At 33.9% G+C, this 21,066-nt stretch overlaps 1 protein-coding gene across 1 annotated transcript in view; it reads right to left on the reverse strand.

The window, feature by feature from the left end:
- Nucleotides 1–4,274: 4,274 nt before the first annotated feature.
- LOC111145182 (rhotekin 2) overlaps nt 4,275–21,066 on the reverse strand; it is a 72,743-nt gene continuing 55,951 nt past the window's right edge. Inside the window, exons 10-12 of the mRNA XM_022499899.1 lie at nt 11,990–12,155; nt 7,904–8,011; nt 4,275–6,638 (exon numbers count right to left, since the gene is read on the reverse strand). Coding sequence (XP_022355607.1) covers nt 6,100–6,638; nt 7,904–8,011; nt 11,990–12,155 — 813 coding nt within the window. The 3' untranslated portion in view covers nt 4,275–6,099. The remainder of the gene's footprint in view (nt 6,639–7,903; nt 8,012–11,989; nt 12,156–21,066) is intronic.

Raw genomic sequence — 21,066 nt, forward strand, 5'->3', positions numbered from 1 at the left:
CTGACTCAGATAGATTTAACTCCCCCATGAGGAGGATTTAATCCACCCAACTTAATGAGTTGTTGCTATCTTTGAAGAGGGAGCCATGTGTAAAAACCAGAGTACAACCTGCAGCTGCTTAGAGTGACCCCTGGTCCATCTACAAGCACCAGGAACTGAATTCTGCCAACAACAGAATAACAGATAAGTCTAGAAGTGGATTTTCCCCAGAGCCTCCGATTAGAGAGCCAAGGCTGGCGGACACCTTTATATTGGTCTTGTGGGATCCGAAGCAGAGAACCCACTGGAATCCATGCAGAATGCTGATCGAAAGAAATGTGAGATAATGAATGGATGTTGTTTAAAGTTGGTAAGTTTGTGGTAATATATTATGCAGGAGACAAATTCACAAAACTAATATGTAAGGGAACACAAAACTGTGAACAAGGGCTTGGGCTATAGAGGTATAAATAAAGTACAAAGAACCGAGTGTAATTACCCTGGTGGAGAGGTTGAAGAGGGCATAAAGTCTTGAGGAATTTAGAGGTGCTACCATTTTGAAGAATGAATAAAATTTGCTGGCTGTGGGCTGAGGGAGGTAGGGAAGAGAGGGAGGAGAGATATTCCAGGCTGAGAGGATAGCATGAGAAAATAATGAGCAAGCGGAAACTTGTTGAGGCAAGGTCCAAACGCTGAGAGTAGCAAGAGGAATGCACCCAGCAGGGCGTGGCAGGTTGGAAGGGGGCTGTGATGCTTTCTGTCAGCTGTGGAGAGGTTTGGACTCCTGTTCTGCCAACACTGGCAGCACTTACTAGAGTCTTTTAAGATTAATTGAAAATCTGAAGACTTGATGGAGTATATGTTATATATCTATACTTTTATATTTTATGTATATTAACACATGTTTTAGTAGTTGAGGTAAGTGGATAGATAACTCTTCTTAACATGTTCTCTCCTCTTTAAGATGAAAATTGCCACAACCAAATAAATTAAGATGTTTACTAAGATGGCTAAATTCAACAAAAATGTATCTACTCACAAAAACAGAAAGAAAATGTTTTTTGAGTAGACAAACATAAAAATATAGCACTCAGAAAAGTACCCACTGTTGTCAAAACCATCTATTTAAAAAAACATTTTTCTGAGTATAGTTGATGCACAATGTTAATTAGTTTCAGGTGTACAGTGATTCGACAAGTCTCTAGGTTACGCTGTGCTCACCACAAGTGTAGCCATCATCTGTCCTCATACAACACCATGACAATACCATTGACTGTATTCCCTGTGCTGTGCCTTTTATTCCCATGCCTTATTCATTCCATAACTGGAAGCCTGTATCTCCCACCCCTCTTCGCCCATTTTGTCCATCCCCTCCCCACTGGGAACCATCAGTTTGTCTTCTGTATTTATAGGTCTGATTCTGCTTTTTGTTTGAAACATTCTACTTCAATATCTTGGAACATGTTTATGACATGACATAATTATGTATACACAAGATCTTTCAATCTCTCTCTCCTTCAGTAATATATAAAGAGATTACCATATCTCTGAAAGCAAACTGCTGTGACATAAAACACAATTTTCAGTAAGATTTGGAATGATTTTGCCTAGTTTTCTAATTATCAAACATGTCAGGACTGGTATTTTTCCTATATTCAGATAAACAAAAATATTTATGTAATAAATCTCAGAGAAAGGGAAGCTTTTTTAAAAAAATGTTAAATATTTTTGGTCATGTTTCAGATTCAGAAGTAAAACGCTGAAATAATATAATTGAGCCAGGATTGTTCATTTCTCTCCCCCTCCCCTGAAGAGCTCCATGGGAATAAATTAAGCACTAAGGGAGGTACATTAGAATAAGGAGTCTCCTTGTGGCTAACAGCAACTGAGTATCCTAGGTTCCTAATTTATTATCAGAATGACTTAAGCTCTGGGCGAATTCTGCATCAATAACATAAAACTAAGGTTATACAGTGAATTTTTAAAAGAGTATACTGTAAGAAAGATTATATGTAAACATTCTGATGATTATTAGTTATAGCAAGGTTATCAAATATTAGTCTTATAATAACTAACACCAGCTTTGGGTATGTCTTTCTGATTGAGCTGATTTCACAGCAGTTTACTTCTATCAGTCTAGCACAGAAGGGGGTACCTAAAGAAAAAGGCAGCAAATGTCTTCATGAACCAACTCCTGTAATGTATAGAAATTTTAATCACATGACATTGGCTTCCTTACCAATCTTTGGTACTTTAAAAAAAATACATACACATAATAGGATACTTTTTTTTTTTAGAGTGCCAGCAGAGTCAGGGGGAGGGGCAAAGGGAGAGGGAGAATCCTAAGCAGACACCCTGCCCAGCATGGAGCCTGACACAGGGCTCTATCTCAGGACCTTTGCAATCATGACCTGAGCCAAAATCAGGAGTTGTATACTTAACCACTTGAGCCACCCAGGCATCCCATGGATATGTTTTAATGTAGATGATGCTTGACCTACATTTAATTAAAAAATAAAAATTAGAAACAATGTCAATCATACAAGCCATGTTAAAAAAAAAAAAAACACCCCCTAGCATATCTTTAAATGAAATCTTGTCTTTTAAAAATTCAAAGGTAATGACACCTTTTTAGTGCTAACTAAAACTACGCATGATCCAAAATAAACTATTTTTTCATAGAACTATTATTAGTGAAGCAGTTACATTACACATGTAAGCATTTGAAAATAGTGATGCCTTTGAAATTTAAGGGCACAAAGTCAACTCTGTCTACTTTGTAGTTTAAGACTAACAGAACACTGTATAAATGGTCATCAGTTAAAATTTAATTACTATTCAATAATTCACTCTTTAAGAAGACAAGGACTTTGATAGATTCTGACCACAGGGAGAGATACTTCCCTGCCAAAGCACTGCTCTTTCTGTTCCTGGTACAGCGTTCTGACTCAGTTGTTCCTCATTCATGGTAACACAGGTGATTACATTCAAACGGCATTTAACATAAATTGCGCCAAACTGCCCTATAATTTCATTTTGGACTGAATTAATTAACTTCTCAGTAGGTGACTAAGGTGCTGAACACAAGCCTAAGGAAATACTTGACTGCTTAACCTACCTTATATGAATCATCTCTAATGCAAGGCAGCTTCCATTTTTAATAAACAGGACCAGAAAAATTTACTTAGTAAGATCTTAAAGGGTAAAGATAAGGCACTTATAATAAATGAAATCAGTTTTCCACATACATGCACATCCATTTAAAGAAGTCAGGGGGCACTGCAGACAGTTAAGGAGGATTTAACAAACTCACCAAGAGTTGGCACGCCTGATATTCTGAAAGACTCTTTACCTTAGGAGGTGTGTGTTTATAATAACAAAATGCCTTCTTTGTCCTTGGCAACATGTTTAAATAAAAAGCTCACCACTTTGTAGCAAGTAAAAATAATACTATCTTAATGCTGTTGTAATTTATGTCCCAGAGCTTGAAATGTAAATGTAATTTTCTAAGACATTATCTTCAGATCATCAGAATTATCATAATATCATAAAATAACTATTCTTTGTTTCTCTAATTATAATATTCTTATCAAGCTCTGACAGCTAACTCTTTGTTTTCAAGTTTATAGTCTTCATATATCAAGAAACAAATTAAAAGGACAAACAGGAATGTGAGAAGGCAGCTCATAAAAAGCTGAAATGTCTTTTATTACATGACATATTTTTATCTGTCATAAACTTCCGGTTTAGGAAATGAGAAAACAAATACTTCTTTGACGAACTCCTTGACAAAGTGTTTAACTAAGTATTTTTAGATTTTTTTTAACTGTGGAAGGAAGGAAGGGAGGGAGTAAGAAGGAAAAAAGGAAGGGAGGGAGCCCCAACTTTGTATTAAACCTTTCGGGGGAAGTGAACTAACATTTAATGAACACCACGTTAAAGGAAGTGAAGCTGAAGCCTTCAGCCTGCTCCCAAAGGCTCTGTAGCATACAGGAAGGTAGGCCCCCAGAAATAGCCTGAATAACTATGGTCCTTGGTCAGGCTTCACATAAATATTTCTAGGAGGAAGGGCCTCAGCTTTGTTTCAGTGTCCCACTGAGGGCACAAATGCTAGGTAGCTTCTCTATGAATAAATTCTATTTCCAGTACACCTTAAATCCTTCTTGATATAATATGCATGAGGAAATGACAAGAATATAATTTGGAAGTTTTAACACTGGTTGTTGTAAGGAAGGCTTCGACTAAAAAAAAAAAAAAATGCTTAGATGACAGTTTCAGAAACAATTTTGCCTGCAGCATCTTCTAGCTCAATAATTTAGTGGCAATGACAGTCACAAATGCGTCAAAAACAGCAGTTGAGGTTTAAAAAATAAACAAAAATTCAAACAATAATAGCCCGTAGATTTTAATATTGTCATTTACTGAACTGGCAACCAAAACAGAATTTATGAGCGTCTTCTCGTTAGAAAAAAACAAATTAATCGTACCTTTGCAGGTTTTCGTGCATGTGATTGTCTCTACAGTCCTCTAAAGGCAGGCATGTGGGGCTTCCTTCTCATCAAATACTATGTCTATCATGGTGTCGACGGTCACAAGAGACCTTTTGTATCATTACTCCCCCGAATTGCAATTCTTACGAGAGTCCCCGGCAAACACAAAAGTAACCTGGCAGTTACATCATTCTATATAAATGAAGAAAGACTGCTATCTAAAAATAATGAAAGGCTCCGTTTAATGTTACTTTTTTGTCAAGTGTTCATTTTACTTTGTAATAATGTAGTTCTGATCCAAATAGAGTTCTCATGAGCTTTAAAAAGATCTCTAGAGATTATACACAGGGCAGTAATTTAATTCTTATATTTTTATTTCTTGCAATGACATTTAGGGTTCAGTGTGATTTCAGATTTTTTGAGCTGTTGCTGACACCTTATGGAAACTGTTTTATTTGGAAATTCTGATTTGATTTTTAAAACTGTTCAGCTCTTGTTTACAAGAAGCATTATTATTTAAAAAAAGGATTTTTTTGTTCCTTTAAGGTATTCATCCTCTCGCTATTTATTCCTCACTTGATTTCATAATCCTGTTTGGGTCACAATGATTAGTTGCTATGGAAATTACCTCCTATGGAAATGATTCCGATGTCATTGTTGTAAGAATATGACTTTTAATGAATAATATCAATAGCAGACATCAACCCTTACTAGAAAAAGGAAATTTAATTAAAATGTTTTAAAAGGATTAATTCTGAAAATTATTATCATGGCCAACTTTTCTGATATTTTTGAATCAGCCATCTGCTTTTTAAATAAGTATTAAATGAATTTTAAGGTGTTAATCAGCTACTCACTTCCCCAAATTCCAATGTCATAATGGAAATTAGCACCATGCATAGAAAAGTGGAAATAGAGAACATTTCATTTACCTTTTCTCTAAACTAATAAATGCTATGCTTCACTTATGAGAGTTAATGTCAACAGGATTTCAGGGCTCATCAAGGAAACAACTTTGAATAACACATTATGAATTCCCTTTAAAGATGAAGAATTTAATATTCCAAAATTTACCCCAGGAATTTGAAAGGTCAGTGAGTTAACTAGTGAGTTAAACAATAGATGAGAGTCAGTGAACCATTAGATGAGAATTCCAGAATGCTAAGAAGAAATTTTCTTGGGTGGATTCTATAATTTGTGGTTTGAATAAAACTTTTGAAACATTCCATTAGTATTAAAACTCTCACAATGAGAATATGGCTCATATTTAACACATTTTAAATTACTAGACAGTCTCTCCCCAAAGAAATTTTAATGCCTTCTTCTGCCTAGTGCTTGCTCACTGCTGGCACTAATTTAGGAATAAATTAACCCTTCAAACAATTAGGATATTGTCTGAAACTGCCTCTTGTACTCTACCAGGGAAATCACTTATATTCCAAAGATCAGAAGTAAAAGAGAAATCCAATTCTTCATTATAAAGCATTTTTTAGGCCTCATAGCTTATTAATTATTGATGTAAGTCACTATCATATTTACCAACATAATTACATATTACTATATCTCTAGTGCTTTTGAATTAAGCCTAACGGTATAGATTTTGTTAAATGCTTTATACATTAAGAGTTTTCTATCCTTGTGCCTGCAACCATGATCTAGGGTCCAAAATGTCTTTGATAGATTTCTGCCTTGGAGCTGGCACTGGCTTGGCTTCAAAATTGGTTTTAGTGTCTATGTGTTCACTATCATCATTTAAATTATTTTTCCTGGCAGGAAGGAGTTTTCGAGGAGCAGCCATCGGTTTCTGTAAGTGATGCATTAGGGTTGATAATTTGGTATCCAAAGGCGAGGTCCAAGATACACTTGTTTTTTCCCAGTTGTCCTTAACCAATTGATCTGGGTTACTCTGTGTTTTTAAGCTGAATGGAGCTTTATCAGAAGGAGGAAGGGGAGCACGTCTTTTTTTCCCTTTCCCATCATGTAGCTGGTTACTTGCAGGAGATAATACCTTTTTCTGGATAACCACTTGATGATTACCATCAAAGAGGCTGGCCCAAAGAGGTGGTGAGGAGTTTTCATGCTGACCAATAAGAAACTGTCCGTTTGTCTCTTCAAGTTTTTTTTGTATTGTATCAGTTAAACTTTCAAGTTTTACAGGTGAATCAATGCCTGTAACAATTTTGAGAAAAAGTACATGGGGGAAAAATTCAAAAGCTGTGTACACTTTGAGTTATTGTTTTCTAAATCAGTATCTATAATGGTCATCGAAAACACAATGGATAAGCAACTAGTTTGAGTTTAAAAATAACCCTACCAACAGAACCAAAAAAAAAAGATCATTCACTGTGCACTTCCTACACAGACACACGCACGCACGCACACACGCACACACACACATAAATACATTCCTAAATAAATGAGTATAAGCCAGTTTTCAAAGGAGTGTAGACACATCATAACTTTTTCAATTCTATAGGTTAAATATTTATTAAATAACTTTTCTTAGATTTAAAATTTATTCTGACTTCTAGGTAAGAGGAGATCCCCTTTTTATAAAAGCCTGATATGTAAACTTGGACAAGTGTAACTGGATTAACATCCTTTCCTTTAGACTAGCAAAGTCTCTGTTAATAGGAAAAAATTCCAAAACCAGAAACCCAAGGAAACAGAGTGAAGCCCTGATACCAGTTTGGTGATAAGGATGCTGGATGAATTTTTCCTTGGGACAAAATAAGAGAACAGAGATAAACATCTGTTAAATGAATCACTGGCATTAAATGAATCACTGGTTGTATCATTTTTAATCTAACATTTTAAAGTGTGTGTAAAGTATATATTGGTGGCAAAAATAGGATATAATTTATTGTTGACCTGTGTGTGTTCACAGCACTGTTCGTTCAGGCAATCCCACAGAGAAATAAATACCCTTCAAAGTGTGGGAAAATGGAATATTAATTAATGAGTCTATAAAGTTAAAATTTTCCAAAGTATTAAACTTAACCAATTTTTTGACCTGAGATGAAAGCTTCCATTTATTAATATTCATTTATCAACATTACTTTAAAACAAATTTAATAAAACACAGAAAAAATTAGAGAACATGATTATATTTTAGAATCTGCAAGTTTACATTTTCAGAATTTTCATCAGCTACTCAGCTAATATTTATTTTCAGTGCAGCCTTATTCATTTTGAAGCTTTAACATTTTTGTTTGATCTTAAGCATTCAAACTATGAAAAATGTGTATTCATTAATTTTGTATTAATTCATCTATTAAACATGAGTTCCTTAGTCTATAATCATAGTCTTTTTTCATTCATTTTGACTGTGCCTTGAAAATTTTAGCATTTTAATGTCAATAGAATAAGCTGCTTGAGTATGGACAATGTTGTTTTTGTTACCCTGCAGCTTAGAAAAGAAAAACCCCACTTACTCATATCATGGTAGACTGAGGTCGCCTCTTTTGTCAAGAACAAAGGTGGTTTCCGTGGTGACATAATCTCAATTTTCATAAGTTCTTCACAACAATGCTTCCATTGGCCTAAGAAAGACAGAAAAAGGCAGGCTAGTTTAAAACATAAATGTGAAGACATATACTTCATTTTCAGTAGATATCAACATATTTTTTGCTGTGAAAAATAAGAGGGAATCTATAAAGCATTGCCTTAAGGAAACCACAAAAACCTAGTACTACCCGTAATTTTGAAGTCCAAGTCTAAGCACTAGAGTAATCTATTTGAAAAATAAAGTTCTGTGCACAGATATAAAAAGCTAAGATCTCTAGGCTATTAAATACTATACTATTTCACTAAATGGTCTAGTAACTGAAATTTCTATTCATGGCAAAAAGTTCTCTTCTTTTAAATATTAAATAAAAATACCCAGTTCTTAAGACAGTTGAAAGGTAAAAATCAACTGAAATAATTATCTAGAAGGATACAGTGCTTCTCAAAAATGGTGTTAACTTTGAAAATTCTGATTAAATACAAGAATTGTTTATTTAAGAATTATTTCTTCTAATGATTATGCTTTTTGAAATTCATATAACTCTAGAAAAATGCTGCATCTTCATTCAAGTAAAAGGTATGTAAGAGCCTATTATAATAAAGACACATCAGTCAAAATTCTAACTGGATCTAATTTATTTTAGCAAGGACACTTTAAATAAAGCCATTAGTCATTTGAAATAAAAAATACTCTTTAAGCTGTTTCAATTTTTAAGTTAAAATTTAAGAGTATGAACAACATTAATTTTTCTTTTAATTATGTTTTACTATTTTCATCTTCAAACGCTCAGGCTTATATCTTCTGAGTGGATATAAACTTCAGCCATTCCATGTTTATTGCACGCCTGCATGCTGGATAACAACTGTACCAGAGACTATGTGTCTCTATATTCATGTTATAAAGTAGGTTATTGAGCTTCACTGTTCTTATACTCTATCTTACATCTGTAGAAAAATAAATGTAATACACATGTGCCTTTTGGGAATGATTTATGATGTATATTTTTCCTCCTTTTATTATAGTCTCAGTCTCCATACTCAATATCCAATTTAGTTATTTTCCATAGTTTAAAAATAAAAGACATTTCGTGTTTGGTCAAATTATCTATTCATTTTTGTTGTTTTAAATCTAATACATAGCCATGGTTATATGGTAATATGCATAAATTTTAAATCCATCACCTTAAATAGCTAAGAAACATAAAAAACCTTTTAGTATGTTTTATTACAATGCTAAGTATAGAATATGGTAAAAATTTCAAAATAGCCCACATAGCATCTCATAAAGGGAATGAAATCTTGAGTTTGAGGCTTCAAAGGTTGCTCTGCAGAATTTAAATCTAGTAGGATCTGAGATCTGATAACTTATTCCTCCCCTCCACTTCCTTTTTTAGATAAATATATAAAAGCCAGCTTTTCCTTCTTGGGGGCAGAAAAAAATAAGGTCTTATTTAATAGAAAAATAATGAAATACTTTGAACGAGCAAACATTTCTCCATCAAATCTTAGGCAAATTATAAAGTATAGCATTTTCTCTTTATTGATAGATAAAAGCTTTTCTTTGTTAAATGGGTAGCAGAATACTAATCATGCTGAAGACTGGACTATAAAGCCATACTATCCCATGCGTTACTGAAGTCAGAGGTACAAGTGCAGTATGTTCACTGGTGAATTTTACAATGGGAACATTTGTTTTATCAGTGACTAAATTAGTATGCACAGTTATACCTGATTCAACATGCTAACCAATATGAAATATTAAACAGCTATGTTGTATTCACATAAAATCTGTATCCTAAAGATGTTTACCACGATAATATTTGCTGTAACGTTCCCAGTCAAAATGATCTGTTATCCTAAGCTGCTAATGTAACTCAATATTTATATTATTAAATACTTGAAAAAATTTATCTTTGACCCACCATTCTAGCTCTACCTTTTTGATCATCCAAAACAAGTGTTATTACTCTTTTACATGTTTATTAGCTCTCAAATATTAAAAATTACCTATGACATCCCCCTTGCCTCCAGCCTTCACTCTTCAGGTTGTCTTTCGGCAGGCCAAACAGACCTAGTGCCATTAATGTTTTCTCATGGTTTTTAATTTTCTCATTCTCCTGATTTTCTACTCTTAATCAGAGTTAAGTAATTGAAATTAAATATTAAATTGCTCTTAGTTTATTCTGCCCTAAATATCTATGCTCTACTTTGTTCTACACATCAGATTTCATCTAAGATTACAAGAGGCTACACTTACCACTTACCACTTATAAGTCAGTCTTTAGGATATAAACATTTCTGTCTTTGCTTCATATCATCATATACAATGAATTCTAAAGTGTAAGTCTAATAGAATTTATACTTTAAAGATCACATAGATTGGCAAATTTTATCCACAAATCATTAAATACTAAAGATTTTATCCACAAATCATTAAATACTAAAGAAGTAGCCAGATGTAAGAACCTAGTTGTCATCACTTTCTTATTTTGACAGTAATATCACAAGATTTGTATCCCTCCAAATTCCCCATTTTAGCATGATGAATTATTTTACCTAATCTGGCGAATAAAAACATGAGACCATTTAGCAGTTGATATCCAGACCATAATAGTCTGCATTTTTACCTCCTTTCACCCCTCATTCCTGTTTTTATACACATAAAAAGTGTAAAATAGCAGAATCACTCCTAAAAATAATACAGTCTTTGTAAGACTCTCTAGAGCAGAGCATTTTTGAGAAAGCAGTTAAAATTTCAGATGTGATCAGCAAAGGAAAGGAAGTTTTTGTCTTTTAAGTTACATGTCTAAGATCAGCTGAAATTAAAAAAAAAAAAACAAAAACGTACTGCATGCTGATAAGCATGGAACAAATATTTAAACATCTATTCAGTGCCTAGGAATAGTACTTAAGGAAAACAAGTCCTAAAGAATTCCAGAAGGCTATAGAGGGAGTCCTCTGGATTCCTGCAGTAAACCAGCAATCTCTTCAGGCCTCAATTTTCTCAACTTTAGAGGAGAGGGAAATCATTTCTGCTTGCTGGGCTGTTGTGAGAAATAAAGCAAGCCATATGGTATGTGGAAGGTAATCAATACATTTAGTTCCCTTCTTTGTCCCCACCCCAACCATCACTATAATAACCAGGCCACAGACCACAGTAGGCTTATAAAAATTAATCTGAGGACAGCAGGTATTAATTCTTTTATAAAGTTCCCAAAACAGATCTTAAGAAGTCCTAAAATTTCTTCTAGGGGTTGCAGAAACAACTTTCTATCATTAGAAAATGCCTATCTTTCTTAATTCTTTATAAAAAAGCATTCTGAAGACATAAAATACTGGTTGAATCTAAGAATAGGCTTAGTTTGACTAGAAATAGCTGTTATCAATAATCTACATTTTCAATATATGACTTCATTATTTTCTTGTTGATAAAATTCCTCCTTAAATTGAGAATATTAGAACCTCACATATTTTACATAGTAGAACTCTATTATATTACTATCACATTGTTTTTATAATCATAGGCTGTATTACTGAAACTGAAAAACCATATGTACAGTTTTAAAAAAAATCTTTGGATGATGTCTAAGATGATATAATGAATCTGGAGTTAACAGAAGGTTACACGAGTCTCCTGAACATTTCAAATTTTAGGATCATCACTAACCTACAGAAGTTTTTACTACTCAAATGGCTTCTTATCCCTTTGATCAAACACACTGCCTTAACCAGTTAAAACCCAATATTTTGAAAAAAATGTGGCCTAATTGTTTTAGGGACAGAGAAACTTAAAAATAACAGGTATTCAAAGGTATAATAAGCTACAGTAAGTCAGCACTGGGAAAAGGTTGAGAGAAAAAGGCATCAATGCACTGATGATATACTGTCATTTTATTCAAGAGCATAAAAAAAATCTTGATACAAACCAAAGGATTATAATTTTAATATTTAGATTGCTTTGTGCATATTTTCATGCTTCATGAATATATTAATAAATCCAAACACCAACTTACTAAGATCAAAGAAATGTTGCCAGAAAGCTTCCATCCATTTCTGAAGATCTTCTCTATTGTCTGCTACAAAGATATGAGTTACAGCCTGTCCAGCAACAGGGTTGATGACAGAGAAATTATGAATTTTTTTCTTGGTATCCTTATCCATTGCCCTAATTCTGGTTTCCTAAAAATTAGGACAAAATTGGTATTTTACAAGAGAATATTTTTGTAATATTCAAATAAATGTTTTAGTGCTTAGCTACTCTACTTACACCAGATGCAATTATAAATCTTGTCGCTGATCCCTTAAAATATGTAATTTTGAGAACTTTCAATATTCAGACTCAAACCTATAAAAAATTGCTTTTTATGAAAAATACTGGGTAATGTTTCAAAGTATGCTACATAGAGAACTTAAATTACATGAGATTAAAACATAACCAGTTTTGATCTGTTTAAGTAGGAGTTTGCTGTCTTTTATATACATCTTAAAATTTGCAATAAAACAAGTACAGCATGTTATAACTGTAATGTGAATTATGTTAACTACATTTCCAACAGTAATAAAATAAAAGAATCAGTAAAGTATGTTTGTTATTCTAATATTCAGGCATTATACACAGTGTTATCACTTAAAGCAGCAAAACCATAACTTAGTGTTTACTGCAGCAAAGCAGGCTTTCGCCATTAACATTTATTTCATATGTAACATTCATTTACAAAGCTCATAGCTAAAGATCCATGAAGTACTATAACCTTCCTGATGGTACCAATTATTTTTTTAAACGCTGAATGCAACCAACAGCAACAAAGGCAATGGTTTCCTTCATGTTGGTAGTTTAAACTTTTTCTGTGTGGTACTAGGTATGACGTTGTGGTTCTTCTCCTGTCTATATGTAGAAAAGTCTTGTTCCCAAGTCATTCAAGCACCACCACGCCACATGACAACTAGCATCTACATGCAGTTTCCAAGTTTTGGGGAAAGAAGTCTGAAATAAAACTATCTATTGATGCAACAGTAAGGATTTTGGCTGCTTGGATAATGACTGATAATGTTCTAGAGCAGTGCTGTCCATTAGAAATATGTGAACCACATAGGTAATTTTAAGAGTTTCTAGTAACTACGTTAAGAAGGTAAAATGAAACTGGTGAAAATCATTTTGCATTTATTAATTACATTATTTTAAAATGTGTTTTTATGTAACCCAACACATCCAAAATATTATTCTAACATGTGAGCAAAAAACATTTTTGAGATATTTTACATTCTTTTTCATACTAAGTCTCCAAAATCTAGTCTGTCTCTGACACAGCACATCATATTTGGACCAGGCACATTTTAGGTGGTTAACAGCCACTGGTGGCTAACTGCTCCTGTACCAGGTGGTTAACAGTTCTAGACTCATATGCTTAAACCTACAGTAGTGTGTGCAGAAGAATATTTAGCTGGCAGCTACAAAAGCTGATTAGGAGTGAGAAGAAATTCCTCACTTCTTGCAGTCTTGAGTGAAGAGAGATTCTATGTATAGTCACATCCCAAAACCAACATACACATACAATGATGTCTATGTGGACATTACAGGAGTAGCAAAGAGTTAACCAAGAAACACTGTACATTCCCTGAAGAGCGGGTAAATACGGGGAGGTGAATCCCTGATACACCAGCTCCCCCATCCTCAGTTTGTTGCTGCCTGCAGTTTCAGTTGTCCCCAGTCAACTGCAGGCAAGAAGCAGATGATCCTCCTCCTGACATACGGTCCGAAGGTCAGTAGTAGCCTAACGCCACATCACAGTGCCTGTGTCAATCCCCTCACTTCATCTCAGCACACAGGCATTTTATCATCTCATATCATCACAAGAAGGGTGAGCACAGTACAAGGTACTGTGAGAGACTGAAAGACTATATTCACATAACCTTTATTATGTATATTGTTAGCATTATTCTATTCTACTCTTAGTTACTGTTGTTAATCTCTTACTGTGCCTAACGGATAAGTTAAACTTTATCAGAGCTCTGTATGTATAGGAAAAAACAGTATAGACAGGGTTCGGTTCTATCCACAGTATCAAGCATCCACTGGGGTCTTGGAACATATGCCCTGCAGATAGGAAGGGGCTACTGTGTACTACAGAAGTTCTTTCCTGAAGGAAGGAATTCTTATTCAAGAATCACGTGAGAAAAAAAATGTATGCTGCATGAAGTGGCAACATAACTTTGAAAGTCTGGAGTATCACAAAAGGTGAGGATTTAGTAACCATCTTAGAGACAGCCTGCCCTGTCAATTTTAAAATGTGGGAATGTGAGTGTCTTCAGAGGGTTATAATGGACTTATGGTCAACACTGTAATTTGAAAGAACAGGGTCTTTTTACAATCCTGTGCCATGGTAATAAACTTTGTGAATGAACTCTTAAGTAATTATTTATACAATATAAAAACAAAATGGTGTCCTAAATGGCATGAAAATGCATATAATCCATCTCTTTAAATAGAAAGCTTATTGCACCAGCAGAGAATGACTTAAGCTCTAGGAAGAATCTTTAATATGCTCTCAATAAGATTTATTGAAGGTTGACTCAGTGGGGGAGGAGGGCAAGAGAACACACTATTGGTATTAGTATTTAAAAAAAAACAATGAAATATGAAGTATTCTTGTTGTTGAAATTGTGCTTCCTTCTATCCTAGTCTATCTTAATATAAATTTCTGACTACCTTTTGTATATAGGATTAAAATGAATTTAACTTTTAAATAAGGAAAGTGATTTTTATAGATGAATGTGTATATTTTTAATAACACCAAGATATCATTTCAAATGAAAATAGCTATGTAGAAAATCTGATGAACTGGATCATTTATATCCTTCTAAGAGAATATAATGCAATAATATAAAAATACTATACATTATACACTCCATTAACTCTGAGAACCATAAATACCACTAAATTTTTAAAACATGAGAAGCTTTTAAAAGGTGCAAATGAAACACAAAATAGATCATTTGAATTAACTTACTATATTTTATCACCCAAAATAATTTAACTAATGGGAATTTTTCAACCAAAAAACTGCATGTCAAAGAAAAAGTCATTAAACAAATTAACTTTCTGATAATGTCAGAAAGTCTATGAAAGTTGTTTTTCGTTGTGGACAAAGTACCAATAAGAGTGCTTAAAACTGCACTTCTCAAAGGAGGAATGGATTAGAAAACACAAGGTGCCTTTTAGGGTATGAAAGCAAGCAGCTTAGGTATTTTTGCTCCCACTCTTTCTACCGCCTAAAATATTGTCTGTCACTCACTGTGTTTGAAATATATTTGGAGAATAAATGAATGAGATAGGAGAAAAACAACTCAGATAACGACAGTTTCAGGTTGACAGAGTTAGATCCCACAGATGATCCTAATCCTACTCTTTATAGATAAGGACACTGATTTTCTGAAATCAGTTTTCTATCCAAAGCAGAGTTTTCTGCCCAAACCATTTAGTTTATTTGGAAGGTTTTACAGTCAACTTTCATTGCTTTGTGGATAGATTTTGGGCTATTCACTGTGAAATTTTAATCCTTGGCTGGATCTCTTTTGTCAGTCACCATATACGGAACTGCAACTTTCCTCTGCATGAGATGGTGGGTACTCAGAGAAGGCCAAGTGAAGTCAATAAATCTAAGAAGTCAATTTTATGACAAAATACAGTTAACTCTGAAATTAAAGGAAAGTTTCTTTTAGGTTGGTTGTTCATTATTTTTAATTAAAACTGTACTTCAACCTGTCGATTTCTGTGATACTGGGAAATTACTAAGTCAGAACTAGATTTACAAACCATTTCTCACCTTACCTTTTGACTACATGATCTTTAAAAAGTCTACTATGTACCCAGATTATGGTTTCTAAATACTCTTTACTGCTAAAAGGAATCAGAGCTCTTTACAGAGATGGCTGATTTTAGCTTGGGCGAGGAAATATACAAGATAACACCAGAACATATTCTTCCATCAGAAATCAAAGATTATTAGGGTTGTATCAAAAGGTCTCAAAAGTCAAACTGAGGGGCACCTGGGTGGCTCAGTGGGTTAAGCCTCTGCCTTCAGCTCAGGTCGTGATCTCAGAATCCTGGGATCGAGCCCCACATCCGGCTCTCTGCCCAGCAGGGAGCCTGCTTCCCCCTCGCTCTCTGCTGTCTCTCTGCCTACTTGTGATCTCTCTCTCTCTCTCTGTCAAATAAATAAACAAAATCTTAAAAAAAAAAAAAAAGTCAAACTGAAGAGGCTTTCAGTAGCCAAAGATGGGACCATCTGAACATCAATAACAATGATAATGGATTGATGCATGAAGTCTACATGAATTTGAAGACTATGAAGTCTTTAAATCTATTAATTCAGAATGATATTTAAAATGAACTCACTTGTCACTTTTGAAGGATGCCAAGGGAACCACCTCACTATTTTGGTAACTATTTAAAGTTTTTATTCTGTGTTTCCTATAAGAATTGTACCTCAACCCAATAGGTGACAAAGTAGAAATTTCCCAGCTAATAAATGAAGAATATTAAAATATCACCAGTTTGCAATCCCTAATGAAATAAAGGATCTAAACAATGCTCATATGTGAATGTTAATATGACTAGAAGACTCAGACATATTAAATGTTTCCCAATATGGGCTGTCTGGCTGGTTCTGCTGGTTAAGCATCAGACTCTCGGTATCTGCTCAGGTCATGATCTTGTGGTTGTGAGATCAGCCCCATGTCAGGCTCCACACTCAGTGCAGATTCTGCTTCAGACTCTCTCTCTCTCTCTCAAAAAAAAAAAAAAAAATCTTTAAATACCTCCCAACAAAGTACACAGTATTTCCTAAGACATATTGTTACTAACCAACCAACCGAAATCTTAGCCAAAAACAGAAGGGAAAAGGAAAAAGACAACTCAAAGATGCAGGTAACAAAATCCAGACTATGGAAAACTCTGTAGGATAAATGACCCAATTTCTTCAACAAATTGTGTGTGAAAGAGAGAGAGAGAGTGTGTGTGTGTGTATATGTGTGTGTGTGTATGAGAGACAGAGAGAGAACATGAGAATGCTAGAGCACTCCAACAGATTTAGAGATTTAAGAGACCAAATCAATTAACTGCAATATAAACCCTTATTTCAAAATCCTGATTCAAAAACTAATCTAAAAATTACAAGACTGGGAAATCTGAACACTGAATTCTTGAAGATATATTGAAAAAATATATATATGACTATATATTTTTCTAAAGTATAATTGTTAAATTTACAAGTAAAATCATATAGTCTCCAGGATTTGCCTCAAAATAATTCTATGGTGGGGGCAATGTGTGAGGGCAGAGATAGGTTTATTTCTACCCTTCTCTATATAGATTATATTTAAATTTCCCCTCAAAAATTGAAAATAAAATACAAGTACAAAAAACTAAGCACCTGCTTTCCTGCCTATAAGGCAGAGATAGCACTATTTAACTCACAGTTTCCTCATAAACATGTTGTAAGAATAAATGAGTTATTTGAAAGGTGGTTGGTCTAAAGTCTTGTTAATCAGGAATGAAAACAAAATTTTGCTGGCCAAAAACTAGCTTTAGACCTTATATATACTCTAATGACAAAGAAAGTATACCTTCACAATATATGGCAAGGAATGTTTGAAATACGTAAACCATAACCATAAATTAAACCAAGCTTTAGGAAGGATTAGTATTAGTGAGACATAATTCTTTTCAAATTATATCAATTAAATCAGATGTAAACTCCTAAAGGAAAAGACTTGTTTAAATAATTATTTTTGCTATATTTAATAAAGGACAATCTAAATCATTGGTAGGACTGGGACATTAAAGGACTAACATAATCAGAAAAAAAAATCCCATGTGCTTCATAATAATCTTGCTTGCTAGGGTCCATGACAAACATAATGGCTAAAAGCAGTTTCAAGATAATTTAACAAAAGTCTATAATACCAAGTAGTGATACAGATTTGTTTAGCATAACTTTTACTAGTTATTAAAGTGATATATAGTATTTAAAGCAAGAAAAGACTTTTGATCGCAAAAACCCACACCACTTTTCCATCCCACTCCCCACCCCACTGGCAATGGATAAAACTTTAGCTAATAAAATGCTTTCTGCAATGTATAGAAGATTCTATAGTGGCTCTGTTAAATACCCCTGATTGGGAATGTCTTGCTCAAGAACATTAATAGGGAAGTTTTTTTGAAGTTGAAGCAATCACTTTGAAGTAAACCATCCTTTCAAATTTGGATTGAAAAGAGGAGGGGAATAGCTTAGGCTTTTCTTTCCTTAATGTGACTCTTTCCACAGATGGCTCCCTATGAAAATTAATAAACTGACTTAGCTTTATAGGAAATGCCATTTAGAAGAACAAAAATTATAGTTAGAGAACAGATCCTGTGATCAAAATAAAGAAACTATTATTTATATACCTTAGCAACTGCAAAATGTATGTTTTTACGTAATTTTTAAAGTGGCATTAAACAAAATTATTATTTTCTATCTAAATCATGAGAGAAGACAACCAAAAGAAAAAAATTCTGATTTGTTCTTTAATATTTAACATTATTAAGCATAAAAAGATCTTAGAGACCCAAGATCGAAAATATACTAAAAACTGAAACAAAACCACTATTCTTTAAGTTTTATATGGTGCTTACCAGCTCTACAGATCAGAAAATACCAAGTTGGCATTTATCAAAGATCTTGTTTATTTGAGAATATACTAATACATGTATCCTTAGAAATTTCCAAAGTAAGCCAAACAATGAAAAACATCTACCTTATATTTAAAAACCAAGTAATTTAAAACATTGAATAAATGAAAATCTATGAGTTTATCATTAATACGGGAAGAACAGAACAGACACAACACTCATTTGCTTCTTCTGGAGAAAGTAATACTGCTCCAATACCTACTGCCAATATCAGTGTAAGACCAGTATGTAATACCAACTCCTTACTCTGAAAACTGGTAATTAAAACAGTAAGCTTTCATCCTGCCTTTTCAGGAGGGACTGGGATTCATTCCTACTTGATGAAAAAAAGTCCTTTACAAAAGAATGCCAGCTAACACATGTAGAATGAGGGATATTATGAGAATAACATATGCAATCTCCAGTGTAATAAGCAATTCAGACAAGGGCAATCAGGTCACTAAAACCATTATGTGAAAGACTATTGGACGACAAAGATATTCACACAGTGCCAAACTATCACCTCCCTGACTACCTGCTAATAGTAAAGAGGAAAACTTACCTTTATGCTGGAGAGAGTTGGGGGCACTACCTTAACCAAGTCATTAAATATGACATTGGCAATAATGAGACAACCTGACATCATGTGCCCCTGAACAGAATGCCCTATAAAGTATTTGTCATCATGCATGAAACATGCTTGTAAATAGTGTTTAGAATGAATCTAATCAAGCCTCTAGACCTAATTTACAGTTTAAGAATGCATAATCCTTGAACATTCCTAGATTGAAAGCAAAAGCTTTTAAAAGGACATCTTAGGGAAAATGGGGAAATGTGAATATGGACTGGGTTATTAGATGATTATTAGATGATATTAGATGATATTAGATGGTTATTAGATGATAATTACTGTTCATTTGGTTAGCTGTGATAATGGTACTGTAATTTCATTTACACACACAAACACACTCACACACTTTCATTTTAGAGTTTCCTATTTTTTATAGTTGCATGCTGAAATATTCAGGGATGAAGTGTCAATGTTGGAGACATACTCAAATGGGTCAGCAAAAAATGTAGGTAAGAGGCTTTATAGACTGACAGCTATAAGAGAAATAAGGTCTGAAAATGACTATTGTTGATGACTCTACTGTATAATTGAAATTTGTGAAGAGAATAGAACTTAAATGTTCTCACAGAAATGCTTAAAAAACCTATAATTCAAAGCTTGTAGTAATGATTACACAACCGTATATTATTTGTCGAAGTTACCAAATTGTACACTTACAATTGGTAAATTTTATTTTATGTAAGCTATACCATCATAAAACAAATTAAAAACAAAATACAAAGAGCTTCAACTCCCCCCAAGAAGAACACCTAGAGATAAAGCAAACTGGACAGCAAGAGTAACTGCTGAATCCAGGTGGCATGAGTGTCCCTCTAGTATTGTTTCAACTTCTCCATAAATCTGAATCATTGGCTAAGTTGAGAAAAAATAAGTAAAAATGACTTTAATAGAAGATATAACTACATAGCAGTCGGGCTTACAGAAGAAACAAATAGACTTCTTGATAGAAATAGTCATATTTAAATAAGGAAACCAGGGTGTTTGTTGCTAAAGAACAGTTTTCAGGTGAATGGAAGGGTTCAAGGGAAACCAGAAGTGGGAGTAGGAACTGCCAACAGGAGTGCTGCTAGAGAGAGAGAGCAGGAATCAGCCCCAGAGAAAATGAAGATAGCAACATCACAACACTAGAGAATGGAACACCTTGGTATCAGTTCAATCTTTGAGATCAGCAACTAAATTCTATTAACCTTCTCAACCTAACCCTTATTTCATGGTGTAATCTTAAAATCCTCTTTTGTACTTGAGACAAAAGTCATGCACAATGACAATATATGTCATCAGTCCTCAGGGTCAAATACAGCCCACGTTGTCCCCAAGTCTAAGGTCAAGTCTATACAAATTACTAGATTAATCATTTTCCTGTGAATTTGTAATGGTCAATTGTGAAACCACCACTAGGATTTCTAAGTATGGTGATTTCAGTCATCTTAATAATGGAGCTGATTGACTACCAAATCGCATCAGTCACCAGGCCATCAGCTTTTATTACCACAAGGAAAAATGAGTCAACTGAAAAAAGGTCAATTCAGCCGGGCCATGTAAACACTGTTAACTGCTTTTCTGGAATTACACCCTTGTCATCAGACAAGAAAATACAGATACCCTGGCTACAGTAACAGTGGGGTTCCACTCTAACTGTCCTCTTAAATTTAAATGCTAAAGATTCAACACATATCTACATCATTGCCTTGAGGTTGAAACTGTGGCTTCAGGCTCACAACCTCATTTCAGAGATACTTCTTACTTTC

This window comes from Enhydra lutris, unplaced genomic scaffold (assembly GCF_002288905.1).
Source record: "Enhydra lutris kenyoni isolate GAN:26980312 unplaced genomic scaffold, ASM228890v2 scaffoldscaffold12, whole genome shotgun sequence".
NCBI lineage: Eukaryota > Metazoa > Chordata > Mammalia > Carnivora > Mustelidae > Enhydra > Enhydra lutris.